Source organism: Hippopotamus amphibius, chromosome X (genome assembly GCF_030028045.1).
Source record: "Hippopotamus amphibius kiboko isolate mHipAmp2 chromosome X, mHipAmp2.hap2, whole genome shotgun sequence".
Classification (NCBI taxonomy): domain Eukaryota; kingdom Metazoa; phylum Chordata; class Mammalia; order Artiodactyla; family Hippopotamidae; genus Hippopotamus; species Hippopotamus amphibius.
The window spans coordinates 109064427-109083068 of NC_080203.1; the positions used below are offsets into that span (position 1 = coordinate 109064427).

The 18642-nt window shown below is 39.1% G+C and overlaps 1 protein-coding gene across 5 annotated transcripts in view; it reads left to right on the plus strand.

Moving 5' to 3' along the window:
• DMD (dystrophin) overlaps window positions 1-18642 on the plus strand; it is a 1940210-nt gene that overhangs the window by 1723970 nt on the left and 197598 nt on the right. For all 5 annotated transcript variants that reach the window (XM_057717394.1, XM_057717395.1, XM_057717398.1 and 2 more), the window contains one exon: window positions 11733-11793. In XM_057717394.1, coding sequence (XP_057573377.1) covers window positions 11733-11793 — 61 coding nt within the window. The remainder of the gene's footprint in view (window positions 1-11732; window positions 11794-18642) is intronic.

Genomic DNA, 18642 nt, shown 5'->3' on the forward strand with positions numbered 1-18642 from the left:
ATGCTGAATAATAGGAGGTCATTGAGCACCCAGGAGCCAGACCAGGTAGAGTCTTGTCGACTACAGTTAAAAGCAGGTGGAATCTGTTCTTAGTAAGAAGGGAAGACTTGGGAGGGTTCTAAGCTAAGAAGCTACATGATCTGACTTACTGTGCCTGTAACATCCATTCATTCTTTCACGTATTTATTAACAAACACTAGGCACTTCGAATAGGAAGTTGAGAAAGACAGAATCGTGGCCTTGGGACACTCAAATTCTAAACCATTTGAGTTAGACCTATAAAAAGAGATAGACCTATTAAAAAATCATGACCTTCTATAGTTGCAGTAAATAGTGGGTGTTATGGGAGTAGAGTGGAAGGAGGAATTCTCCAGTGAGGAAAATGAGATGTTCTGTATAGACTAGTATAAATGCACATTGTCCCTGCGCCTACATGCAAATCCAAGGTAGAGAGTATTTCATCTGACAGAAATCTGGCTGAGAATGCTTCTGGTTACTTGTTCCTTGACTTCACCGAGCAAGTGTCACAAGATGTATTCAGTGATGAAAATCAGGTTCTCCCTTCTCCTTAGCCATTCTGATATGATGAATATCCCCCTTTCCAATTTCACGTGTAGCCTCCTTAGAGCCCTTTGGTCCAGAAAAGGGATTTCTTATGTATGTATAATGAATATAAATATAGGTTTCAGAGAGTGCTAATGTTTTAATGAGCTAGAAATAGGCAGACAAGAGAGAGAATAATTGAAGGATTAGTCCACATGGGGACAATTTGACTTGAAAGAGAAAATCTGAGCAGAAGATGTCTGGGAAAAAAATTAGAAGAGGAATGGAATGGAATGAGCTCATTTCTGATATGAGTTAAGGACAGTGGGATTTAGTCTCAAAAGGTAAAAAGTGAGAGTTTGTGCTGTGGAACTTGACCTAGGCCAGCTATCATGGGAGAGAGACTGATTCAAAAGACTTGGTCCAGGCAGTCTGGAGCAGATGCATCTATTAGAGGTGTCAGGAGAAGAGGGAAAGTTTTGAAACCAAATCCTCAGTTGTTCCTGGTGCCCAACACAGAAGCTCACTAGAACCCTTGCTATCTTAGGGCAAAATAAAGGACAGCAAGGCTTATGTCTTAGACAGGACAGGTCAGAGAAGTCCCCTAACATGAACCACCCACATCAATTTAAATAGAACAAAAAAGAAGATAGTAAGTTTGGTAATATGAAATTTAATTTAAAAATCAGAACTGAAAATAGAAATGAAAATGAAATGTTTTATTTTTTTCTACAAATACCTATTTGTTTTGAGTTCCTAAGCAACACTGATATCGAATGATCAAACGCAGTTGACTTTTGTAGTTGACACCAGCATCAGAATGCCAAAAAGAAGATTTGTCTTCTTTCAAGTTTTACTACGCTGAGAACTGCCTAAAATTTTTTGAAGAGTCAGAAAATGGCTGGGAAAGGAGGAAGAGGGATGAATTTAGTGGCGTTTGTTCCTAGGCGCATGATTTGGTGATGAACAGTCAGTTTAACTCTCGAACCATAGAGTCTCTCTCATTTGCCTGGTTACCCTGGGATTCCTCACCCTGGCGGTGAGTTAGTTAATGGGATAAATATCCTGATAACTCCCTACATTAATTATGATAATAATAATAGGGGCAGGAATAGGAATACAAAAAAGATTGAGCATTTCTTGCTCTTGACACTGAGGAAAGCATCTCACAAGGATTAACCTGTTTAATCCTCACAACAACCTGATAAAATATGGAGTATTATTGGCTCCATTTCACAGAAGAGAAAATAGAGATGGGACAAGTTCAATAACATATTCAAGTTCATCCTTGTGACCATTATAGATTATCATCTTCAGAGAAGCGGTTCCAGGGACCAGTGGGTGGCAACCCAGAGGTCTCAACTGCATAGACTCAAGGGGGAAATCCCCATGAAGTCTTCGGATGGTAGTAGAGGAAGTGGCTAGTAACAAATGGGGGAGACCTGGCTGGCGAATACTTTCCTATTCTTTAATTTCTCTGATGTTCTTTCTTCTCGCCCTCGCCCTCCCCCTCTTCCTTCCTTGCCCTCTCGCCCTACTATATGAGAATGGAAAGTTTCTATTGTCATGCTTAGGGGTTACAGGTCAACTATAGTTCAGGTGATCTAGATAGTTTGACTGGGGAGCTCTGTGGCAGGTTGGCTGGGTTTGATCTACAGGTTGGCTGCCGGATCAGTTCAGATAGTCTCTAAACGCGAGTTTTGAGGCCCAGGCTGAAGGATCAGAGGCCACCCGGGGCATGTGCTCATGGCAGCTCACCAGAGTGATAGAGGACAGGCTGCTGTTCATATCATCTCTGCTGGAGCCTCATTGGCCAAAGCAAATCATATGGTCAAGGCCAAGGACAAAGGGCTAGGAAGCGCACTCTGCCAGCCATGTGACTCTGACTAAGGTATAGATGTTTAATTCTTTTACAGTGGAGTAAAGAATTGAGGCCAAAATGTAATCTCTCCCACCCTGTTATTGCTTTTATCGCTGTCATATTCTTAGCTCTTTCTCACTCTTATCTTGCCTCCTAAATGGATGTACATCCCATCTATAGTCATTTGGTTTTTAATATCTGAGTTGCTCCCTACTGGCTCAGGTTTCAAGTTTTACTTTCCTTGAAATTTCCCTGGTGCCTAATACAATACCATTCACACAGAGAGCATTCAGCAAATGGTGTTGACTGCCTGCCGTCTTTTCAAAGCACATCTGGAGAGATACTAAAGGCACCTGGCAATATTGCAGTGACTTGGTAGTAGCCCGGCTAACCCAGATGGCCTAAAGACTGTCGCTACCTTTACCTGGAGGAAAGTTCTAGGGTAATACAGTCAGCCAGTTCTGTTCCAAATTATTCAGAAATGCCATGAGTCAGTCATGGCTCGATTTATATAGACACTTATCCTGCTATATTGGGCCTTGTGAGGCTTGATTTTTTTTTTTCCCTACTGTCTTAAGAATCACAGTGAAGTTCCTGGAGTTTTGTGTAAGTCGGTTTGAAGGGGCTTTTCTCTCGAGTAATGTCACCAAATATCAGTTATTAGACTTTGGGGGACTGTGCAGCCAGCAGCCCTGGATATTAGATATAGTGTTTGTCTCCACAACTCAGCCACCTTGCCAAGTAGTTTAGTATGAACGCTTAACTTCCCAGATCAAATGTAAGCCTGATATTCTAAATGACTTGGCAATCTACAGACAAATCCCATGGTGTGATATTCTGTTCACCATGCGCGATGGTCTCAGAGCTCAGTGTTATCTGTCTGACAGCTCATATAATATTTACAGGTTGTTATTCGTGAGGAATTTTAGTTAGCCATAAAGATTTTCACAGCTATGGCAGACATTAGAGGTCTCATTCATCACTCTTGTGACCTTCCCCTCTGGAATGTAGCCCATCTGTCTCAGCTGTTGAAATCTTTATGGAAAATCTGCCCATCTTTGAAAGTTTAGTAAGTGATCTTAAAGTTTTCATTGAATCTTTACTTTTGATATATGATACAGTCCTATAAAATCCTATTCTTATTTTAATTTAATGTTTTGGAAAGTGTTAAATTTAACTTGGCCTTTCATTTAAATGACAGAAAACTTACTCTTGCTACAGGAACTATATGGATCACATCAAAAGAAAATAGAAATCATACGGAAAGCAATTGCAATGGGGAAAAATGACGTGTATATATATATATATATATATATATACACATATGTATATATATATACATTTGGCATTAATAACTACGTGAAAACTGAAACACTGTATTATAATCTTAATTATGATCTTAGGAAGTAAAAAAAAAAGAAGTAAGTCTTCCATGTAATTTCTTATTATGGAGAAGACCCTAAACAAATTCCATAGATAAATGAATGAAATGGGCTGGTTTACAGGCCAGGAGAGAGGCATGACTAACCCTCAGATCTCCCCCCTCTGCATTTACGGTACCCTCATTTCATACACAACTTCTCAAATGCTTGGTTAAGACCTAATCCTGCTACTTCCCCTCTATCTGCTTGCTCCATCAGCTTCTATGATCTGGTTCGGCCTTCACCACTCCTGTAAAATTGCCCTGTTGAGATCACCAGTGATCTTGTGACCAGTACTTATATCTCTTCTATACCCTTAGTCCATTGGAATCCAGTGTAGCTCATACTTCACCATCTGGCTGTCCTTCTTGTGTTTCACCCTTCTTCATTCTAGTTTCTATATTGTCTTTCTTTGCAGCTTTTCTATTGCCACCACTATTTTGGTGCATTCCTCAGGGTACAGTTCTCTTAACGGCCTTCTTTCCTTAAAAGAGTCCAGCCGTTTTTATAGCTTCAGCTAGCATATAGTACTTACAGTCTTGTTCTTTCACTGAGTTTCAGTGAAAAGACCCACCTTCCAAATATTTTAACCTAAACACATAATTTATCTGAAATTCACCTCCCAGTTTATTTTTCCTGTCAGTGAAACTCCCACTTGCCTACTAACTAAGTCTTAGAAGTATAGAGTCATCTATGATTTCTCACTTTCACTGGACACCAAATACACTCATGAACTACCTCTTGAACTCCACTCTCCTACCTCTAATCCACTGTATATAGTACCACAAGAACAATCTTCTTCTCTTTCCATCATCAAAATCCTCTGATTATAAAACAGTCTATGGCCCTCTATTTCCCATTGTATCATATATGAACTAATCTGTTCATCATTCATGCTGATGAGTAGTGGACAAATGGTCTACCTAAAAATGAAGATTCTGTTGGGCAGATGGCATTGGTCAAGGCAGACAGAGATGAAGAAAGAAGTACCACGAGCCTAGGCAGTTAGGTAATGTTCAAAGGCATTTCTCTCTGCCACACTTTATACTGTATGAGGCACATTAATAGTAGTTAAGAGTGGATCCGAAGGTTAAAGACACATGCTGCCTGGTTGAGGCAGAGAGATTGATCCCAGGATTACTGTCATTCAGACAACATCCCATAAGTATGTGATTACAAACGTGATTTGCATGGTGATTAACATTTTGCAAAGCAATTTCATATCCATTTTCTCATTTTATCCTGATAACATTTTAGCAAGTGAGATATCATTATTCCCATTTTGCATATAAGAAAAATAAGGCTCAGAGAGAAAACAAAACTTGCTTAAGATCGCGCAATGATGCTGGAGTCAGGACTCAAGTCCAGTCCTTCCAAATCTGTGTTCTGACACCCGTAGTGATCCAGATACCCCTCAAGACTCTAGGTTGAGATTTGAGATAGAAGGCCACTGTGCTGAATGCCTTTCTGAACTCTAAAAGTTTATAATCTGTCATGGAAAGAGGGATATGGAAGGCATGTTCTCAGTCCCCTGTATCATGCAATATATCTAACGTGCCTTGAGAATTATACCAACTGAATGCCATTGACCTGTGGACCATGGATTTTCTCTCTCCACCTTGATCAATAAAGAGAGACTCCTGTTGGCAAGAATATAATTTGTATAAAATGCCTTTAAAGTGTTCATATTCTTGAATCAAGTAAGTATACTTCTAGGAATTTTGCTTAAGAAAAATTAACAGAAATGTGTGCAGGGTTTTCCCTACAGAGATATTCATTGCAGCCTTACTGATACCAGTGAAAAACTGGAAACAACCTAAATATTCCCAAAGAGGGAACTTCTTCAGTAAATCATGGTACTTCCATTAATGGAATCCCATTCAGCCATTTAAAATGTAAGCCAGCAATGATGTGAGCAACCATAGATGATTTGGGTGGGTGAGAGGAGTTCAGTTAGAAGCAGGTTTGCCTGAATGTAACAGAAAACTCAAATAACAATGGCTAACACAAACTAGTTATAAGTTCATAAGTTTCTCACATAGACATCCAGAGATAAACTGGAATGGTAACTACATATTCAGGAATGCAGATTTCTCAGGTCGTTTTCTCAGTCGTTCTTAGTGCATAGCTCCTATACCACAAGTTGTCAGTGTCCTGCCCACATCATACCCTCTAGCATTCACCATGCCCAGGCTCCCTAAGCCTAGGCTTCCAACTACACATACGTCTGTCACTCTGCCTTTAAGGCCTTCTCTGGCCATCGAAGCCTGCTCATCAGCACGAGGGCCAGGCCAGCAGTGCCGGGGAGTTAAAGACTCCACATACTCCGGGAATAGCCCTCAACAATAGTAGATAAATTCCCCGTTCCCTTGCCCCTGGGGGGTGGTACGGGGAATAACTCTTAAGCGTGCTCTACACTGAAGCCCCAGCTGCACTGGGCCTCAGGTACCCAAAGCCGTAATACAAACTTGATCAGCTTTCCCCCCTTCTCTGTCTCACTTCCAGCTCTTCTACCAGTGCTTCCCTAAATCATGGCTCAAACTCCTTGCATTCATATCCTTGCCTCTGTCTGTTTCTGGGGAGCTGCAACCAAGACGGCTTCTGTTCTCCTGGTTACTATAGCTCTGGACATCATCACCTCCAAGGCAGGAAGAAAGAGGGTGGGAAAAGGGCAAAGCTGCCTTTCAATTTAGTCAGCCACTTTTAAAGTACTTTCCCAGAAGCCTCACCTGAATATCCTCAACTGACGTTCATCGGCCTTGGGAACATGGCTGTAGCCAGTAGTTAGAAATTCTGTTACCAAAGACCAGGAGACCTGGTGGCAATCCTGGATGCACTGGTTACGAGTCTTGTGACCCTTTACTAGCTGGGTGAATTTACTGACCGTTTCTGAGCATCAATGACTTTATGTGTAACAATGGGATAGCATGACCATGGAGGGTATCTGGAAGGATTCCATGAAGAAACATACAATGCGTGGTACAGAGTAAACATGCAACAGCTTTGTTTTCTCCATTTCCTGAACCATCTGACTTCAGTTTGAGTAATAAACCAAAATTAGGATCTCATTCTTACTAAGTTATGACCTTAGACATGCCATTCCATGTGATCTTAACTCTTTCGTCATCTGCAAAATAGAAATACTAATAATACCCAACTCACAGGTTACTGAGTGTCAAATGAGCTAGTTGAAGTCATGTTTCAGGCACAGACGGGTTTTCCTTTCTCCCCCACCCCCTCCATCACCTCCTGTAGATCAAGAATGCTCAACAGGAGTGATATTACCCCTGAGGGGGCAAAAATTGGTTTTGGGGGGATGTAAAAATCTTACTCTTTATATGTAAAGCACAGATACATACAACACAGAAACAAACGTCTATACAGTATATCTGTGGCGTCGGGGGATCAGGAACAAAAATGTCTAAAAAGATGCCTGAGGTTGGGGGCAGATAGTGGGAAAAGGTAGAGAAACATGGCTCTAGCGTCATCTTGATAGACTGCAGCCATAAAACCACTCCCGGAACGTGCATATTACTGAAAAGCCAAGTGTCAGTGGCCAGCTGATCCTCCCCAGTGCCTTTTTTGTAACCCCGTAGGTGAGGTTTCTCTTTTGTCCCCAATGAGTGCTGTATTTTATTTATTTTTATAAACCGCCCCCACTTTCTTTTGACCCAAGTATGTTATTAAACGCCAAATCCACCAAATAGAAGAAAAGTAGAAAGAGTAATGAATATATGAGGGTCTGAATTCCAGAGAGTGCTCTTTTGGCACAGTTTAAATGATATTAGCATTCTTTTTAATGTTCTGGTTAGGCCCCTGTGTCGATTAAAATATGGCTCAACACGGGGGTGCCTCACTTGGCCCGTTGTGTTCATCATGCATTAGAAAATGGTTGAAATAAGAACTTCCCCTCAACAGTGGGCCTGTGTTTGTGATTTTCGAAAACACCTTGGACACAATATTGAATCCTGTCACCTCGAGGGAGGAAAGGCATTTGAAGGGAGAACTGCTACCCTTTCTTGCTCTTAATAACATACTGCATCTGTAACGCAAGGGGAAATTCAGAGGTTGGTTTTGGAATAAATAAACTCATGTGTAGTTTGCTATTTAAATTCAGTAGACAATACCCCACGGTGCTGCTGCTGTATGATAATGGATGATTTTTACACTTGAGAATCTGAATCACAAAGCTACATTGGAATTACATAGCGGTTATAGAAACACCTGTATAAGAAAATACCAGAGGACAGCATAGTGTCATAAAAACTATTTGCCAATAAATCTGCTTTTGATGGGCTACTAAAAATGGACACATCAGGCACAAGAGATGTGTGAGTCTATCACATAGGCTAGCTTTGTGAAGGATGACAAGCTTCCACTGGTACACTGAGATAAGAAACAGCTGTTGTTGGCATTGGCATTCCTGCAAGAAATGAAATGATAATTCTGGGACACACTTATGAGAGTTACCATATATTGGATCAACTTTTGAATATATGCAAGACCAGAATCATCTGGCAGCCCCAAGCGAAGCTGCCCGACAACCCTTTAACAATCTCCTGAGAAGGAGCACTGATTCCAATCATATAGAACCATCGTCAGATTGTGTGTCATTTCTAAAGCAAGTCATTCCAGTGTGTGTGTCTGTGGTAGTGATGGGGCAGGGGAGGAATGGGGGAAGGCTGTTGCTATTTTTCCTTTTTTACTGTATCAAGGACAATTTTTAGTGTAAAATTTCCGACTTTCAAACAATGGCTGCAAAGCAGTTGCTTAGGTGCATTTATAAACTGTGAATCAAAGCAGGGAAAACATCTTTCAGCACAAAAAATTCACGGAATCTCACCATTGGATCTGTTTAATAGCTACACATAAAGGCAAAAGGCTTTTATTTTAGAAAGTAAAAAATGAACGATTTTCACATACAATTTATATACTTTATAAAAATTAACAATTAAGAACTCCAATTACAAAAGCTTAAAATTTCATATTGATCTGGAACTTATTTGGAGGATTTTGTAATTAAATCTATTCGGCTCTTTAGTTCAAGCATGTTCTGACTACTTCTCTGGCATTTGGGGGGGGGGTTCCTTTTAATGTTTAACAATGCAAAGTCAACTATAGATACCTGGTGTAGGTCTGGCCATTAGCTCAGCGGGGCATCACCACTTTTCCTCTGTTTCTTGATAAATTTTCTGATTGAAGGTTGTTCCATTCAGGCAGAGCCCCCCCGGCCAACCAGGCAACCCAGTAGAGACCACTTCTCTCAGAGAGATGCCTAGGAATAATATAGGAATTGCGAATAGACTCTTCTGCTACCAGAGGACATTCTCATCATCCTCCAAATCAGAAAGATTGATTCTAATGGCCTCCAAATCAGAGGCCATTAGAATGATAAACAATTGGAGAAGGATAGTGAGAGAAATGGTGGGGCTTAGCCCATAGGACCTTTAAGAAAAGAATAAGCATTCTTTCTCAGTTTAGACATTCATAGACTTGGCAATATAGCCAACAAGAACTGGACCAAATGCTCTCTGGAGTTCTCTTCTTCATTGTGTGATGCTGTGGTTTTAAGAAGAGGGCGCGCTGAGCACCCAGAAGCTATGATTTCTGGCTCTCCACCATGTTTCATGCTAGAGAGGGCTTGGGTTTTTAGGTTTCCATAACATCAGATTCTACCCGGGCAGTTCAGGGAGTTCAGCCTAAGTCCTCAAATCAGGTCTTATTACTCTGTGAACTAATCTGATCGAGAGAGCTGTGTCTTAGAGAAGAAAAACAGACAAGAGGAGAGTTGGGCAGAGAATGACAAAGGCAAAGGAGAGAAGAATAGAAAAAGAAGGACGGGGGAGTTCGAAGGCAAGGGACTACTTTGAAACAGCAGATGTCTTTTTTCTCCATATTAAAAATCTGTCTGCCAAAATGAAAAGGTGTAATTAGGTAGTTAAATACAAATTCATGTCCTATATCTTTTAAATGACGTATCGCCAAGGTACAAAGCAGCATGTTTGGTTGAAGGTTGGGTGATTTGATCCCTCTGTTACTCTATATAAAACAACGAATCTATAGTTTCATTACCCTTAAATTGTCTGGCAGTGGGCAAAGTTTTATTAGAAGCTGTTCTTTCGTATTATGCAGTGTAGTCAAGGATATATTAGCTTTCACGTTTTCTTACATCTCAATACACTGTGGAGTGAATTTACTGTGAGACTAATTTAGAAGGGAGCTTTTCATAGGAGGAAATAATGGTCAACATCAGCTGTGCTTCAAATTATAAGCAGGATGAAAACTCAGGAGAAAATGGACATACACATAAAATTGCTAGATGTTAATAAGAATGCTTCTTATATTTATATTCTTGATGCTGTTCTGTATCTCAGAAACTCTGTTCAGGAGGAAGATTTTATTGTTAAGGAAATGGTATAGGGTCTCCTAACATGATTATTTTGCCTTAAAAAAAACAACAAAAAACCCATCATGTTAAGCTGTATATGAAAGGTATTTCAACTCTGGGAAAGAAAAAAAAAAACCCTACATCTTTTTTTTTTTTTTTTTTTTTTTGGGAAATTACTGGAATTTTATTTGCCTCAGGCTTATGACTTGCAACCAAAGACATTGTGCAAAGAAAGCAAAGATTAAGTACACTTTAGGGAGAAGGAGACGGTACACATTGGTAACACAGGAGATCAGGTTGACAGAAGAAGCCATCCATTACACTATATAGATTGCAATATTCAATAGCGATTTCAACAAAACTTTTTTTTTAAATCAAGAGCAAAAAAATTAAGCAATGTTTACAGTAGACATAAATCTTATACAATTCAAAAAGCTTTTTTTTTTTCAGATCATAGAGCATAAAATGGAAAAATGTCTATGTAGGTGAAGTCTAACTACTGTACATTTATCACCTATTAAAGTTGCTTATATGTACCACAGTGTAAAAAAAAATACTGAACAAACAAAAACCTTGAAAATTGCCTGATGAAAAATAAAATAACCAGTGGCTTTTAATGGCTTCTCCTGGTTATCAGTGCTACAGAAAGACAAAAATGTTCTCATCTGAGCAGGTGATAAAACCAGGCACAATCAAACTGTTACCAAATTAGACCCACCCATAGAAATATACTATCCACCCACGTATTTTCCATCAAAAACCCTACATCTTAAGCATTTAAAACACAGTTTAAAGATGATTGATTTGACTGTTACACAATAAAGTCATTATAAAACGAATTACCAGTATGTGAAATTTAATTTCACCTATAGGATTCATCACTCATCAGCAAAGTTTTATTACACTCTGGTGTCGGGTACCATTCTCTCACTTTTGGTTATCTTTTCTAATAAGATCATGCTGGTCAGCTGACATTTTTGAGGCACCAATTAAGCATGTAATCAGTAAATGAAATTGGATTCTATTTAAACCAAATAAAGAGAAAAACAAGCGTCATAAGAGGAGTACTTTCGCTTCAATAACTTAGAATGTAAATATATCGCAGGGATGTTTCAGCTACTAAACTAATAAAACCCAGTCAATCAAATAGTAAAAGATATTGAGAAACAGCAACAGGAAGTATTATAAGAAAAGCACCCAGTGGAGACACAGATGAGAAAACCCGTCAGTTCACTCATTCAGTTTCTTATCTGCTGTATAGGTTTAGCAGTGGAACGGTTTTTTGTTTTTTTTTTTTTTCCTTTGCATTTATCTTTGTGCCTGAATGAGTTCAATTTCACTTAGATTAGGACAGAAACTTCAGAACAGCAGGTTAATCCGTCCTGTCTTCACGGGCAACGGAAGAAACAGACCAATATCAGTGTAAAATTGTAATTCTGGAGATTAATGTTGTCTTTCTTGTTTGCGTGAACTTGACCTCTTTGCCTTTTTTTTTTTTTTTTTTTTTACCCTTTTCCAGCTTCTGTCCAGGGTCCCTGGGAGAGAGCCATCTCACCAAACAAAGTGCCCTACTATATCAAGTAAGTTGAAAACATCACATTCTTAAAGAAGCATTTATGGTGTCTAATATGTATATTCACAGATGAATTTATTTTTAAAACTCGACTTTAGCCTGGCCTACAGTACCTAGTTCTTTCTTCCCCAGGGAAGCATGGATAGGTAACTCATGCTAAAATTACCACTGAAAACTTGCTGATGCAACAGGGAGTCGCCTTCCGGAAAAATCCATGTAAGGCAGCATATATGTTGTGTTTTGTGTTTGGAGGTGGTATGGATTTTTCATAATAGAACAAAAAGCTGCCGATAATACTATGCATAGTGGCAATGAATATTTACAAGAACAATTTTATTTATTTAGGAGTTTCCCCACATTTCTTCTTTAGATAAAGATGGAAGATGTCTGCAGCTATCTGTACACAAACTGTTTTAGGTGAATAAATACTTGATGTACCCAAGAGGCAGTCAGTAGCAGTTCTGAATTTGTGGAGCTGAGGTGTTCATTCTTGGTACATAGCACTCAGCATTTTTCACATAACAACAAAAATGATACTGTTTTCAGGGGTCATTTGTGCCAGTCAGAGGAATACAGGTTCTTGGGAGGACCTTCTGCAAGATGCTGCATGAAATACAAATTATGATACATTGGGTTGCCATGGAAGAGAAAGGAGAGAGGATATTGACTTATGATATCTTAACAGTTTCTCATCAATTGCGCAATTGAGTCCAGCTTAAATATGTTTCAATCGGCTACCTCAACAACAATTTAAATTAATCAGATTCATGAAATAGTCTTCGATACCAACTTGTCTTTGAACTTGCTTCTGCCATGAGTCTGACTAAAAATATTAAATGTTTTACCATTTTTTTCAGCCTGCCATCTTTTATCGAGTCTGTTTTTATTCTTCCACTGCCCATCAATTCTTCATAATTCAGTTCTAAAGCAATAACAGCAGTCCTAGATCTTCATTACTACAGTTCTTAAGAAATTTGATTTCATGCCTCAATTTTGTTAACTCAGAAGAATGGGGGCGAGGGGACTTTTTTGGCTCTTCAAGGAGAGAGACATCCTTCAGGAAAGGTTGTCTTATTAAATTTTTCCAGACAAGGTATCTTTTAACTTTAAAAATTCTCCTTCAGTATGTTTTGATCCTGCATTTTAATTTTATTTTTTATTTTTATTATTTTTGTTGTATATAATTAGTCACTCTAAAGTACATGTTTTAATACCTATTTAAAATCATCCGTTTTCTTAATTAAATAATGTATTGATTTAGACATCACTCTGTTGCTTTACATCCACTAGATATTTCATTATTCAAATTCTTTATTTGAATTCCTCGCAGTCATCTTCTACATCAGTGTCTTCGTCATCACAGATTTCCATTTCTGACTAAGGTGTTTGAGACCTGCTGCTTTTTCAACCGATTTATAAAACTCTCACTTTATCCAATTCCTTTATGAGTTAAAATAATGACTCCTTTTGTGGCCAAGATTTTAGGATCACCTGAGAATCCAAGACATCTTTAGGCTGTCATTCTCCAAATTATTACCTGTTTGGGGCTCATTAAGTGTCTCACAGGGGATTCTTAGAGTGCCCCCTTAGTCTTGCCGTCCTTTCCCTAAATACGTGTCTTCTCCCTGATGTTACACCTGCAAAAGATCCCAGTACAATGCTGTGAAACAGTGAAAATGAATTTGGTCCAGAAAATAAAAAGAAGACAAATTCCAGAAAAGCTGTAATTCCTCCCTGTGTGTTAGTCTCTTCTTGCTCCTCGACGGGATCAGAGAACAGCTACTCTCTATTTGTCCTCTTATTTGTCCAATGCTCGTTCACGAACTTGAAGATCATGGTGGCGGTTTTGGTAGGAGCACAGATCTGGGAATAAGAAAACTTGACTTCGGGTCCTGGCTCTGTGATTAGTTGATTGTCTGGCCTTGGGCAAGTCACTTAACCTGTACAAACCTTGGTTTCTCATTTATAAAATAAGGAGTTGGACTTGATGATATCTAAGTTCCTTTGTAGCTGTAGAAATCAATGAGTGTGACTCGTTCCATGGTCTTGTCCAAATTCAAAACCTTTCAGATCTCAGCTTTCTTTTTCTAGAAGTTTATCTTTATTTTTTAAAAATTCTTTATTTTCTTTATTAACACAATATAAATTCTCAGTTTACAAAAAAACATAGGCATTCTATTTTTCCACCGTGAATTAGCTTCAGATATGCCCTCTCACCCCACGCCGGTCTCTCCAGATACCTATGTAAAGAGCTTAAATCTTGGTGTTTAATTTAGGACTATTATCCTTCCTAGTTTAATGGTAAGAAACGTAGAACAATAGGCAGGAAAATTAATAGAAAGGTGAGTATGGAGACCTTAAAAGCCTCTGAAGTGATCAGTTCCTTGGAATGAGGAATTACCTACTTTCTCAAAGATGTCCCTGAAACTTTATGGAGATCAATTCTCTGTACAGTTATAATCTACTTGAAATTAGAGATTGTGCAATTTCTCAAATATACCCCTAAAACGTTAAGCCGTAATATAGGGAGAACACACGTTCGAGAAATTTACATTGTCAACAGACAGATTATTAATGTCCTTTGTGATTTATTATTACACATTACTCTTGTCTAAAATATTCTGTTTATACCAAATGAGTTTGATGTACAAGGTCCTGTGGACTTCACGCACCGTTACGTTATTTCAACCAGTCCCCATTTGTCCTCTTTCTTATTTGTCCTGACCTCCATTCAAGAGTTTTCAACCACACATTAACAGCTGCAAAGGCAAGTGTTTTCTATGGATATTTTTTAATGCTTTATAATGTTTCCTTTTCAATGCTGAGATAAACTGATCATCTAAATGACAAGAGGTTTCTACACCAGTAGCACAGTTCCAATTAGTGGTTGAGTCGTGCCCTCATCCTTGAGGTTGGAGGTCATTAACAATGTCTAGATCGCAAATCAGATAGTGTTTATGCCTGCATCCTGACACCAGCTTTTCACATGATGCTAAGAACCTTGAGTTTGAAACTTCAGATTACATGTGTATCTAGTTTATTAGTCCATAGCATACATCATTGTTACAGTCTTCACATTCCCTGTCCCTTGGGGCTCTCCTACTCCTGCCAGCATCTCTTTCAGGTTATTTGATTACAGCTTTCATTGCCACTGAAAAAATAATCAACAATGTTCAACCTGTTACAACTGCCTTTTCCACTCTCTGCCATTTTGTAGTTTTTTGGCCTACTGTCAAACTCATGAAAATTTCAACATAATAGCCTTTAACCAGCTGCTGCATTCTGTTAGCATTTCTTTCACCTTTTTATGTTGCATACTCCCATATGGGTAAACCAAGTGGAGCCAAGAGCTGGAACTCTCTTGCTTTCTTAATGAGTTAGAAAATTATTCTTCTGTGTTCTGGACTGTCAAAAGAATTTAGGAATCCCGAACTTGCATGCAATATGTTTTTGCATAGATGACATAAGAAGAGCATAAGAAATAGCACACTGGGTCAGACCAACAAGGCAGCTAGCCCAGAACTCTGTTTCAGATGCAGGCACCAATGGCTGTGTTGTCATTTAACCTAGGAATTTTCATTTCAAAAAAAATTAGGATGCATCATGACCATTTCTCAGTAGTGCACTGTTAAATCAATTGGCATTGAGTATATCCAATGGTTTCTTAAACTTTTCCCATTCTCCACTTCAGTCTTGTCTTAGAAATAATAAGTTCTATAAACTTACTGATTTTTCTATAAATAAATAAAGATCTATTTCAGTTTCTCTTTAATCTACGTCCTTTAACCTCAAAGGGCAGCCCCAACTAACCGCTATGAAATTCACTGAATACAATTATGTTTACCCAGAGTTGACTTTAATCTCACATCCCCTCACTAACTCCTTTTCATTTTCATCTTCCCAGTCTGAGAAATTCTAATCCTTTTTAGGTTTTTAGTCTGTCCTTGGATGAAAGGTAAGCGTTCCCCTTGATCATCTTAGTTGTTTTTCCTTGGATCTTTTCCAGCTCTCTTATATCTTCCTTGGGATGTCGTGACTGGAATGGCCCAAATACAGGTTATTAAGTTTGTTAGTATCGTCTCTAGTCTCCGCTCACTCTTGAAGAAAGTAAACGCTATTCACTGTCTCCCATTGGTGCAGAAATGGAGAAACCAGTTGAGGTCATAACCCATTCTACGTGTATTATTTCTAGCTGAAGGTTGGTTTGTGGCTACTTTTCTGTAATACCAGATCAAGCGTTTGCCCTTATATTTCTGCCAGCTGTCTCTTAGGAAGAATTTGATTTTTAGACAAGCTGGTCCTTTCCTTCTTCATAGACGCTGTGGTTGCTAACTATTGGGAGGCATTCACTAATGAAACTTGGGAGTAAATCTGCTGACTCGGTCACCAGCAGTGCATTTCACCAGCTTGCCTTTCTGAATAGCTCTGAAGCACTTCATGAAAGGGTGAAAAATGGGGTTCTGGGGAACATGCTAACTGTTCAGCTCTTTTTGACATGCAATGCTCAAGAAACAACTCATATCTAAAGGAGTGTCTGTCTTTTCCTGCTGGTTATTTTGGATGTTGTGTACATTGCTGTAGCTGTCTAACAACCTTAATCTACCCTGATCTCCATTGTCAGTCCCAGGCATGTTTCTACAGCCACCTGTTATATCTGAGTTGCTCACAACTTTCTGGTGGTTTCTGCTTAGCAAAATGTGATAGAAAACCTCCCTGGCTGAAGCTGGCTGTGGCTTCAGTCCACATTTCTTATTACTGTTGCTGTGTTGGCTGCCAGATTTGCTGGTTGGAGTTCTGACTCTCCTGTACTCTCCTGACTACCATCCCTGTGGCTCTACTAGTACAAGTAGTTGACTCTCTGTATGGAATTATGGCCATCTGCCTACACTTACCTTTTGGGGTTTGTGTCTTCTTGTATCCTGTTGGTCTATTCGTGGTCAAACTGATGAATCTTGCTCTAATTTTGAGTACCCATGCTCCCTTACTCCAGTGGCATGTGAGTTTTGACACCACCTCCCTCTGTACCATATTGCTTCTGTTTCTATGTCCTGGGCAATTTTTCCGATTCCAAATCCCTCCCATACTTAAAGCGTATCTTGCCCTCATTCTTGTTCCAGCTCCCTATTATTTCTGCCAGGAGTTGTTCTGATTCAAGTTTTGGATTAGTTTATTTGTTCCTCTGAATTATTGACTACTGTGTCTGTACCTATATTTATATAGAGAGTAAGCAGTAGTTAGCTGTGTCTCAGCTTTAATGGCAGTCAATGTGCTAAATATCTGTGTTGGCTGGTTTGCAGTGGAAACATCTTCTGAGAATGAATGGGCTCTTATTATAAAGAACACTGGATTATGATATCCAGCTTAGAAAACATTCCCCCATGTCTCATCCCTAAATACCTCAGTGTACTAGGAATGGTTCTAGTCTTCTCACATTTAGTTGAACATTGGTTGAGATTGGCAGAGGTTTTCTTAGTTTTTCTCAGAACGTAATTTTGTACTGTTTCTGGTAAGCTCCTTCACATGTGTCTCTTCCTTTAACATATACCTTTTAGCAGCCGACAAGACAATATGAAATAGCAGAAATAGTAAATAGGCCAATCAGAAGGCTTGAAGTCTGGTTCCAACTTCGCTGTTAACTAGCTACTTGACCAAAGGTGAATCACTTATATTCTCTGAGCCTCAGTGTCTCTGTCTGTCATCTGAGGGGGCTGAATCCCATGATATCATAGGTTATTTCCAGTCTTGACATTCCCTGATTTTATGAATGCTGACTTTGAAACAGAAATTATTTAGAACAGTTTTCCAGAGGAGTGAAAATGAATCTTCATATCGCCCTTGGGGGTTCTGATTGCACTATCAATGTCATCAAGATGGGAAGGACAAATAAGATTACACTTTTTACTTAACTGTTTAGCACCATTGATAATCGGAAGCAGATGTAATAGAGAATCAGCTGTCTAATTTCAGCTGTCAGTCTTTGAGGATACTGGTGAGTATCTCTGGGTAATTAAATTTGTGAAATCACTGCCAGAAGCCTGGTGCTCTGCCTTTTCAAAAGGCTTTGTACACAAAGATAACCCAGAGGTCAGTCTTCTCTGCTGTGCTTTCTCCCCACAGTTTGATGGTTCCAAAGGTCACTTTAGCTAAGTCTCATTAAGCTCTGGAACCACGATGAAGGAATGGTCAGTAATGCATAATTGACATGATCATGAAAACAACTCAGTTTAAGAGATGAACTGAAAGAGTGTGAAGGAGACGCCGTAGTGTTACACGGGGTGCTGATTCTCGCCTTTGGTTTTGTAGACGTTGTTGGGAGATGTAGATATTAGTATCTTCTGTGTCTTATAAGGTTCACAAAAAAGAAGAAGTCTCACAACCTTCTTTATCATTTCATAAGCTGGTACATGTAACCTTAACTGAAATAATAGACTTCATGAGGATAGGTGCTGTATCTCTTGTTCTAGCATAGTGCCTCACAGATAGCATGTGTTCAGTAGATATTGAAATGAATGAATGAACGAACATACACTAGCAATTCCACACGCTTTACAGTTTCCTAACTCCTTTTACTTTCAAAAAATCTTCAGGTGTCTGTGTGTCTGTTTAGATCTACCACCCAAGTGTGTCTCTCATATCCTCTAGACATCAACTTTAATATTACAAAGTGTGCTTAGTCTTTTGTAGAGTTTCTCATGTCTCCTGTACTTGGTGCCTAGGCGACAAATCCTTAGCCTGAGTGTCTGATGGTACATACCAAATCCTGAGGTCTACATTCTATTCTGTCTTTATCTAACTATATGATTTGGAGTATAACTCAGCTCACCTGGGACTGAGCTTTCCCACCAACAATAAGGAA